General features: G+C 45.9%; 1 protein-coding gene across 3 annotated transcripts; it reads left to right on the forward strand.

Annotated features, from left to right (window-relative positions):
- Positions 1-891: 891 nt before the first annotated feature.
- SPRY2 (sprouty RTK signaling antagonist 2) lies at positions 892-7,483 on the forward strand. 3 transcript variants are annotated; one of them, XM_068929287.1, is made up of 3 exons: positions 3,828-4,014; positions 4,523-4,612; positions 5,711-7,483. In XM_068929287.1, exon 3 carries the CDS (start codon positions 5,762-5,764, stop codon positions 6,701-6,703), a length of 942 nt encoding a protein of 313 aa, XP_068785388.1. In that variant the 5' UTR covers positions 3,828-4,014; positions 4,523-4,612; positions 5,711-5,761; the 3' UTR covers positions 6,704-7,483. The 3 variants fall into 3 exon arrangements, with proteins under 3 accessions (XP_009667921.1, XP_009667924.1, XP_068785388.1); XM_009669626.2 differs by lacking the exons at positions 3,828-4,014; positions 4,523-4,612 and adding an exon at positions 892-1,883; XM_009669629.2 differs by lacking the exon at positions 4,523-4,612 and having other exon boundaries at positions 3,826-4,014.
- The last annotated feature ends 2,907 nt before the right edge of the window (positions 7,484-10,390 follow it).

Here is a 10,390-nt window from a genome sequence, read left to right on the forward strand (position 1 = left end):
ATTCATTAAAACAAAATTAAAAATAAAATGAAAATAATAAAGCAAGCACAACCTCTCCGCGCACGCGGCGGGGAGGGGGGGGGGGCACCCCGCCGCTGCCCCAGACGCCGCGAAAGGCGCGGCCGCCCAGAGGCGCCTGCGGGCCGCACTGCGCACGGAAAGCTCCGCGGCGCGCAGCCCCTGCCGGCGGCCAGGCCCGCGTCTCCCCGTGCCGGGCCCGCTTTGTTGTGGGAGCTGCCGCCCTCTGCCCCGCGGCCCTGCGCGGCGCGGAGAAGCCGCCCGCGCCCGCGGGCCGCGCACGGCGCCCGCTCCGCTCCGCCGCCCCGCTCCGCTCGGCTGCGCGCCCCCCGCCCGGCCACGGGGCGCCCAGCGCGGCGACGTGCTGCCTAATCGCGTTAATCCGCGGGACAATGCCCCAAGCAATAACCCTTCCTTCTCACAGGCGTAGCCAGCGACTGCTTACTTAAAAGGCAAGGGGTTGGGGGGGGGGGGTTGGAAGCAGAAAGTTTAAAATTTTATTCCACGGAGTTTAAAAAACCAAACCGAACCAAACCAAACGCGGGGGAGGGGGAGCCACCTGGGAGCGCGTCTCTCGGAAGCCGGCGGCGGCAGGGAGAGCGTGCCTTCCCCGGCGGCAGCAGCCAGCTGCCCGCGCCATCCCCTGCAAACCGATCGCGGCGCGCCTCTGGATAAATACACCAGCACAAAAGCGGCCCTAAGTGTCGTGTGACCGCGCACGGAGCAGCCGCCTGCGAAAACAGGCTGCAGCGAGGCCCCGGCAGCGGGGCTGCCCCGGTGCCGCGCTCCGCTCCGCGCCGGGGCCGGGCCGGGCCCGCCGGGGGAAGCGCTGCGCGGCGGAGCGCGGCGCGGCGCGGCGGGCTGGCGCGGAGCAGAGCGGAGCGTAGCGGAGCAGCAGCGGCGGCGGCGGCGGCGCTGCCCTTTTGAATGCCTCCCGCAGCTCGGAGTGCTGGCAGGGCGCTGGGAGCGCCAGTGAATGTAGCCCCGCAGAGCCAATGAGCTGGGACCGGATGCGATATATCCTCTGGGACAACAACTGCTCTGTTCCTCCTCAGATCCACATGACGCCATTTACTGCTGCTTTTGCAGAGAGATCACCCTACCTCCTCCGGAAAGAAAAAGAGAGAGAGGGAGAGAGCGAGCGAGCAGAAAAACGCCGAGCCCCTACAGCTCAGATCTCAAATCTTCCTCCTCCTCCTCCACCTCCTCCAAACACACAACAACAACCACCACCACAAATCCGCTGCGCTCCCAAAACACCCCCCCCCCCGATTGCAAACCACAGAGCTGCCTGCAACACACGCTCGCAGAGGGAGCGAGAAAGCTAGAGAGAGAGGGGAGAGGAGCGTGCAGCAAGCAGCTTCTCAGCAGAACGGCTACATTGCACAAGCTGCTTTTCTGGAGGAGCTCAGTGGAAGAAAGCTTTGGGATTTTATTTTAGATCCATTTTATTTTGTTTTCTTTGGCTTTCCCCTTCCTCTTGATCATTTGCAACAACAACAAAAAAAAGTGACTTGGTATTGGCGATTCGGCCTTCTGCTCATTGAGAAAAAAAGAAAGTGTGTGTGTGAGAGAGACAGAGTGATTTCTTTTTAGGAGCCAAGAAAACCCACCCCGCTCCGGAGAGGTGTTTTTATTATTATAATACACACACACACACACGTACTTATAGTCGATCTGGGGTGAGGGACCTAACTTTGCTCTGGACTTTTTACATGGTGATCATTCTTACTCTAATTTGCAAGTTGGACTAAAGCAGAGGTTGGAAAAGAATTTTTTTTTGCTTTAGGGCTGGATTTATTTGCAAACCGCAGGAAGAAGAAAATACAAGAGAGAGAGGGGTTTGGTGCAGCGCTGCGATCACGGTGAGAGCCTTTTCCTTCTTTGCAAAACAAGCTTTTCAGTAACCCCCTCCCCACCCCCGGCCGGTTGCTCCAAGAAAACTCGTGGAAATGTTTGAGGCCGATCCCTTTTCCACTCGTACAGGTTCTCCCTCTCCCCCCCTTCCCCTCTCCTTCCTTTCCCAGAGAGGAGCTGGAGGTGGGATTTCGGAGCGGTTTCTCCCCCGGGGAAGGGGGGGGGGGGGAAGCTCCGCTGGGTTTTGCGGGCTGCGCCGCGTTTGCTCCCCGCCGGGGTGCCTGGGCGGCGCGGGGGGCGGCAGGCGGCGCGGGGGGCTGCGCGGGCGCGCAGGCGGGCGCGGGGGGCTGCGGCGTGCCCTCCGCGAGCGGCGGCAGCCTGCTGCCAGGAGCCGGGCACGACAAGTCCTGCTCCCTCCAGCCCTGCGGAGCAGGAGCGCGTTTTCTGATGAGGACCCCCCCCCCCCGCCGCCCCCCGAGGGGAGGCCGCGGGAGGGGTGAGCGGGGGCTGCTCGGCCCCCGGCTTGGAGGAGGGCGAGTAAGCCGCGTTTAAATGGGTGATTTATGCCCGGCCGTAGTGGCGTCGGGAGATCCGTGCAATTCGGAAGTGAGTTCACGTCTGGTATAAATATATATATATATGTGTGTGTGTGTATGTGTGCGTGCGTGCGTGCGTGTGTGTGTGTGTGTGTGTATTTCTTGTGTGGTGAAATCAGTTGGATCCATGAGATGGGGAAAGCTCTTCCCCAAGTTCTACAGTGCAGGTTGGAAGGGGAAGGAAAGCTTTTTTTTTGTGCATTTATTTTATTTTTCTTTTGGTGGGCTTACTTTGTAACAGCCTCCCCCACCCCCCGCTCCAAAAAAAAAAAAAAACCCTGCTGGTGTTTTCAGCAAGCTATTTGTGTGTCAGTTTGCCCCACCCCGATGGTAAAGTCCCTTTTGCCCTAATCCATAGTCTGATCACACACTCGGCCCTTAATGGGGGTTTCAAAGCACTTTGAAAGCAGAGGAGGTGGTTGGTGTGTGTGCGGTGGGGATGGCGGGGGGGGGGGGGGGCGCTACACAGGCTCCCGGCACAAATCAGAAATTCACGGGCAGAGAACTTTTTCCCCTTAGGCTCGCCCTCTCCCAGCCAGCGAGACCCGGGGTTTTTCCACAGCACGCAAGAAGCCCCTTGCGTTTTAAACGTCCCCATTTTGCAGAACGTGAAACCCGGCCCCCTGCTCCCCCCCTTTGCCAATCCCAGCTAGCAGAAGTTAGCAAGCATGGCACTTGAGCTCCGCCAGAGTGGACTTTGGCTTTTGGAAGTGGGGAAGCATGTTATCACACACATGCACACACAAAAAGGCAAATGCTGCTGCTTCTCCGCTCTCGGTGGATGGAAAGCAGAGGAGAAGCGCTAGATCAGAGAAGCGAGAGTCCTTGCTTTCCCGTAAGAGTTTCCAGGCAAATATATGTTTGCAAATAAACGTGCGGGACCCGGTTTGCATCTTGTCCTGTTAGCGGAGCTATCAAAGGGTTGAAAAAGGAAGATCGCCCAGGCTCAGACTGATGATCAGCGGCAAATCCCTTGTGTATCTCTTCGGGCTGGGGGCAAGGAGGGGGGGTTGACGTGTGCACACTTTGCAGAAAATGGATAAATGGCTAAAATCAGAGCAGATCTTCCTGCAGCTGCCTTTGAATAGGTGGTTATGGCAAGAGGAGAGGCGGGTAATCTGCTTTTTTTTTTTTTTTTTTTTTAACCCAGCTGTCCTGGAGGTGTTGCCTCTAGTGCTCTGCAGGTCGCTTTACATTACCCGGCTGGGGAAGGCTCCTTTAGCATCTCTCGTGGCGGGGGGGGCGGGGGGGGGAAGAGTTAAAAGGAAACATGGGTTTGACTTTCCTGATAAGGCAGCAGCCCCCTCCCACCTCCCAGCCCAGGGGATGTCTCCCGGTTATCTGCGGGCTGTCTGCACTCGCGGGGCCGCTTGCGCCGCCGGCAGCCGTGGCGGGCGCGGGGCGGCCGCGTCCCACCTGCTGCGCGCCGGCTGCGCGCCCGCGGTGCAGCCTATAAAGCGGACGGGAGGGGAGCGCGGCGGCTCCTTCTGCAACTCGGAAGTTCGGTGTTTGAGGGGTCTCGGGTCTTTTTAGCAACCTGCAGGTCAGGGTCAGCTTTCCTTTCGCACCGGGTTGTCATTCCTGGAGAGACAGGGTGACTTCAGCGTCAGAAGATCCTCGGGCTGGCTCAAGTGGGCGAAAACCTACACTTGGAGGAGCAGGGCAGATAGCGTTGTTGGTTCCTCTCAAGGATGGGGGAAAGTATTTTATTTTGTAATTTTTTTTTTTAATCTTGAGAGAGTTTCAGATTAGGAAATGTCTATTCAAGCTGTTGATCGAAACGTTTTTATACAGCAAAGGTTTTAATTAAAAAAAAAATTCCTCAAAATAAGTTTGCGAGATGACTTTTTTTTTTTTTTTTTGAAAGGAAAAGCACTTGAGGGGAGGTAGCCAGGACTTAAAAGGTTAAATGTTTTCCACTGTTGTTAGAATAAAGACAGTGTCTTGCGATAGACATTGTTAAACTGTTTGGCTATATTTTATTGTGCTGTGGTATAGTATTATTGTTGGTAACTGATGTGTACAGAGTAACACTATGGTGCTCTTTCTAGGTATAATTGAAGACATTGTGTGGTCCTTGTAAGAAGCTCGGTTCCTGCTTGGGTTTTAATTGCAAAATATTGTTTTAGATTTTTGTATAGGTAATTGGATTTTGGATCTACTTTGAAATATGATAAAGGCAAAGCAAATAACTAATTCAGAGGTCAATATTTGCAAATTTGCATATTTTAATCTGAAAGTTAGTTATATACAAAGCTCTTATCTCCTAGGTGTTTTACTAGATTTCCATTTAAGTTCTGAAGTCTGTATTGAGTCTCCTTTGTAGTTAATGACCCTTTAAAGTAATATTCACAATCAAATATTCTTCTTGGATGCTAGCATTGTTTGATTGTATTATGCATGCTTCTGTCCCGCAAGCCACTCTTGGTAGTATTTGCTATTCGAAAAGAAGTCTATGGAATTTTTTGCATGTTAAAAAAAAAAGTGGTAGCATTGCTTTTGTAGTATTGAGCCTTAAAATAACAATCAGAGTGGTGTACACAAGTATGACACACACTAAAATATTGGAGAGAGATATTTTTACTGTGCTGTTGAAGTTTTTGGTAGCACTAACTCATTTAATGTCTAACCTCAAACATTTTATTGCTATTTAGTGTTTTTCTTGGGACCATTGGTATTAAACTAAAATTTCCTATTTACATCATGTAAAGTTTAATGTGTAAAGAGACTAGCCTACGAAAATATTATCCAGTTTTAAACAAAATTGGAGAATTATGTCTGTCATCAGCAGGTCACATTACACTTGCTAAATACTTGTAGGGTTTTTTTTTTTTTTTAATGTAAAATACATTTTAGTAGTGTCATGTGAAAGGAAGAGTCACTTTAAGTGGCTGAAATTTAATCATGTTAAAGGCCATGGTCTAGCCAGTGGATGGCTAGGGGAGGCTTAGATATCAGGTATAATACCTAGATTTTCTAGAATCACAAGTTAAAACGTACAGATCTGGAAAAAAATTTCTTTAAGCTCTTCATAAAAGTAAGAAATACCTTAGCCAAAACAGGCCAAGTGAAGCATATTCAGCTGACTGGCTCTTGTGCACCACCCCAGATGCAACTCCTTTTTTAGTGGCTGATGCATTACTGTAATGTGCACAACGCTCAGGGATGCTTTAGGCTTGCAAGGCTGCTGGAGAACATGCAATGTGTTGCAATAGTGAATCTTGTCTTTGTTGCTCCAGGATTTCAGATGTGTGCTAAGCCTGTTGGAGTGAGCACGCTTCAGGGCACTGATGGAGACGAGAGCTCAGAATGGCAGCGGGTCGCAGTCCTTGCTACAGGTTCGGCGTGACACTGGGAGGCCGCACGGGGAGCCCGACCTGAGGGATGTCCTGACGCAGCAGGTTCACGTGTTGTCTTTGGACCAGATAAGGGCCATCCGAAATACAAATGAGTACACGGAGGGACCGACAGTGGCTCCGCGACCAGGGGTCAAATCTACTCCTCGTGTAGCAACTCAACACAAAAATGAAAGGCCTCATGGCTTGCCTGAACATCGTCATTTTAGCCGGATTCAGCATACGCAAATGCACACTTCTCCTCGGGCGCCTCTGTCCCGCTCCATCAGCACAGTCAGTACAGGTTCACGGAGCAGTACAAGGACAAGTACGAGCAGTAATTCCTCCGAACAAAGACTTTTAGGATCATCTTCGGGGCCAGTTGCCGACGGGATAATCCGAATGCAGCCCAAGTCTGAGCTCAAGTCAAGTGAGCTGAAGCCACTGAGCAAAGAAGACTTGGGAGCGCATACCTACAGGTGCGAGGACTGTGGAAAATGTAAGTGTAAGGAGTGCACTTATCCGAGGACCCTCCCGTCGTGTTGGATCTGTGACAAGCAGTGTCTTTGCTCAGCCCAGAACGTGGTTGATTATGGGACTTGCGTGTGCTGCGTGAAGGGCCTCTTCTACCACTGCTCTAATGATGATGAGGACAACTGTGCGGACAACCCCTGTTCTTGCAGTCAGTCACACTGCTGCACGAGGTGGTCTGCCATGGGTGTGGTGTCCCTCTTTCTGCCTTGCTTGTGGTGTTACCTACCGGCCAAGGGTTGCCTTAAATTGTGCCAGGGCTGTTACGACCGGGTAAATAGACCTGGGTGCCGCTGTAAACACTCAAACACGGTTTGCTGCAAAGTTCCCAGCGTCCCCCCCAGGAACTTTGAAAAGCCGACATAGCATCACTAATCGGAAATATTAAAGTAATAAGGGTTATTTTAACGTATATATGCAACCAACTAAGCAGCTATGGTCCTGGCACTGTAGTAGAAGGGTTGGGGATATACTTTGCTGTTTGCAGTGAACTGCTTTTCCGTGTGTGTGCCATCTTAACTGATATGCTTGTTAGAATCCAGCTAATGGGATACAGAAAAAAATGGGATTCAGTACATTGTGACCCACATATTGCATAAGCTAAAGCAACACAGACACTCCTAGGCAACTCTATTGTTTGTGAATAGTACTTGCAAAATTTGTAAATTAGCAAATGACTCCTTTTTTCATTGTTTTCTGCCAGAGATAATGTGCTATATTTTTGTATATACAATAATATTTTCAACTGTGAAAAATAAGTGGTGTCATAAGACATGGCACAGTCACAAAATATTATACTAATATGTTGTACATTCGGAAGAATGTGAATCAATCAGTATGTTTTTAGATTGTATTTTGTCTTACGGAAACCTTCTATTACAAGACTCTGATTTCCCTCTGGACTTCATGTATATTGTACAGTTACAGTAAAATTCAGCCTTTATTTTCTAATTTTTTCAACATATTGTTTAGTGTAAAGAATATTTATTTGAAGTTTTATTATTTTATAAAAAGAAATATTTATTTTAAGAGGCATCTTACAAATGTCACCCCTTTTTATGAGGACGTCATAGTTGCTGCAAATAAGGGGTGAACGATGCATATGTTCACTATAAAATAGAAAATATATTAACGTTTGAAATTAAACTGGGCTACTTGTCATTTTTTTCCCCACATTTATTGCTCTGAGTTGGAAAAAATCAGTACTTTTAATTGCAAACATCGAAGTAACATGCTATATGACCAGCTGGATAACAAAAATAAACCTTTAAAGTATTTTCTTTTTTACTACTTCATCTGAAAACAATGCAGAATTTTTGCTTCCTTTACACAAATGTTACATATGCTGTTCCTGCAATAGAAAAGGAAAATGAACATAGGACAATGCATTAATCCATTCCAGACTAGGACTAATAGGCACTGAAAGCTTGACCTATTCTATAAGTGATGAGCTTTTGTGCTTTAAATGGGAGATAAGTAATCATTCACAAAAAATGCTAGGCTTGCACAGCTCTAGTGCTCAGAGGGGAGAAAAAAAAAAAAAAAAAGAGAAGAAGAAAATTAATATGACCAGTGCAAAAAGCTTGCAGGATTGTTTGTTAAAAGTAGAAGAACATGCCATGGGGAATGATAGATCTGAATGCAGTCCAGCCTTATGTCAAACATTTGCCTCACTTGTAAGAAGAAAGTTGCTTGATTTGTCATTTGTGGCAGTTACCTTCCACTGAGGTCAAAATCCTTTTGCTGCCAAGTTTCCCACCGGAAGTCTAGAGAATGATTTACCTTTCTTTATTAACAAACTATCATTTCCTGTTCTGAGCATGTCTCTCCAAGTTTAGAGGTCTTAATGTTGAATTTTATTTATATATTTCTTAAGCTGGTATTTAAGAAATAGTCGTAAGTATTTTTAAGCTGACAGTTAGAAAAATCTCACAGCCTTTTCTGAATCCTCTCCAACAAAAACAAGTTATAACTAATAAATTAAGAACTCACCAGAAGTTGAAAATCAGAGCATTCAGTACATGTTACATCTTTTTGCCCCTTAATTTTAATCTGCAATCTGGTGTTTAAACTATTTTACATAGGTCTGTAGTACCCAGAAATCTTACTTGGTGCACGTATGTGTGTGCATTAGTTATCAATCATCAAGTGAAATTAAAAAGTGCAAGTCTGAACTAGTTTGAAAAACAAAAATAGCTGATATATAGGCCGTGTTCTTGTTCTTTTTTTTTTTTTTTTTTCCCTTCTGCCTCTCCTCTGAAAAAGCATGAGCTGGTTTTCTTTCCTCTCTGCACCAACTGGCTGGATATTTTGGTACACAAAGACAAGCAGTATATATTTAGCCTTTTGAGTGGAATTTTCAGGAAGAAGGTGGCATATGTTACATGAGTAATTTGTCCGTTCTTGAAGGACATCAGGATATTGTGATGGGGTACTGGGACATATATATGAGATTTTACTTGACTGCTGATAAAATAGAGGCTTTAAAAAAAAAAAATGGTTCTTAAATGCTGAACCTTCATTCTTCATGTGTTTCCATTCATATAGTTCTCAAATTACATCAGGTGCTTATGCCAGTGCTTATGTCAGTACTGTCCAGTGCTACTCTTGCAACAGTGCTGATTGAAAACTACTATAGAAATAACCAAATAGTGCATTTATCTGGGGAATCTCTGACCTTTAGGCTCTGTTTTGGAAACTAAAATCCAGTGATTGTAGTGCTCTTAATGAACCTGGCAACGCTGAAGGTGAACACTCTTTCTTTAGTGATTCATGTTTCAGTCAAGGAAGATATATCTAAATAAAGCCAAAACTGCCAAATGGTAGGATGATTGGGCAGTGCAGCAGTCAAGCTGGATGCAATTTTGAGTCCTAGTACAGAAAGTTCAATACTAAAATTTTAGGTTTGTTTTGTTTCATATACTAATAAATGCTTTAGCTACATAGATAATTTCTACGGGAAAGGGAAAATCATCTTACTGTTGATAGTGAGATTTGAATCTGGTCTTAATATGAAACAGTGGTTGTCACCTTCCACTCAATGCTTTATTGGGATAACTAGAGGACTTCTATGCTCAGGTAAGCTCATCATTAATGAATTGAGTTGTATGATACTTGGGCCTTGGCTGAATGACAATATACAGGATGGTGGTATTATGTGCTGCCTATTGGGCTAACCACAGGGCTCAAGTTCATTTTGCATTGACTATCACATGTGCAATAGACCCTTAAATGTTTGCCTGTGTATGTTAGTTAACACCCTTATGTTGCACTTACATCAATTTTCTTGTTCTAAATAACACCAAAATCTTGCCTCTAATGGATTAGACTGCTTTGGTAACAATTAACAGGGCTTTTCAGGTGCATTGAGATAATGTTATTAAAGCTTACTTACCCTGTCCATTGAGATAGGTCTAGGAAAGGAAGATTCTCCATACATGTTTTGAGGATAACGGTGAATGTCATGCCACGTATATATAACTAGGAACTTTGATTTTAGACATCTGTTAAGACAGGAGAGAACCCTTCTTATTGCTCCATTTGTTTCATTGTTGCTTTAATGTTTTGATCTTTTAACTTCTTGTAAATTCTGATGTCACTGTATGCTTTATGTAAAAATTCAAAACTTCTAGGTTTGAACTGACACTAGACAATAGTAGTAATGGAAAAAAAATAGCTTTTTGCAGATTTTTTTCCCGTATGTGAGCTACAAACAAATACATTAAATTTGCTTGTATGGTAACTTAGGAATGTCTTAGAATGTCTCTGTTAATATCCTCAAGCCTTTTTTTTTTTGTGTGTGTGTGTGCTCTTTAATGGTTTGAGGCTTGATTATAATTTCTTTTTTGAGATAGTGATCATAGCACTAAATAAAAGTAGCCTGAATTCAAATGGAGCATAAAAGGTTATAGTACTTTAGATGGAAATAAAAGGTATTCCTAAAGTATTTGAGATCATATTCAGGTGAGTATTTACATACTGAAGTGAGTTTACCAAATCAGTCCTTAAAAGCCAACATTTTCCAAACGGAGAATGGTAACAGTTATGTGGTCA

This window comes from Struthio camelus, chromosome 1 (genome assembly GCF_040807025.1).
Source record: "Struthio camelus isolate bStrCam1 chromosome 1, bStrCam1.hap1, whole genome shotgun sequence".
In the NCBI taxonomy this organism is placed as follows: domain Eukaryota; kingdom Metazoa; phylum Chordata; class Aves; order Struthioniformes; family Struthionidae; genus Struthio; species Struthio camelus.

Excerpts from the sequence above, each read along its gene's own strand:
- SPRY2 (XM_009669626.2), top strand. The coding sequence starts at position 5,762 with ATGGAGACGAGAGCTCAGAATGGCAGCGGGTCGCAGTCCTTGCTACAG.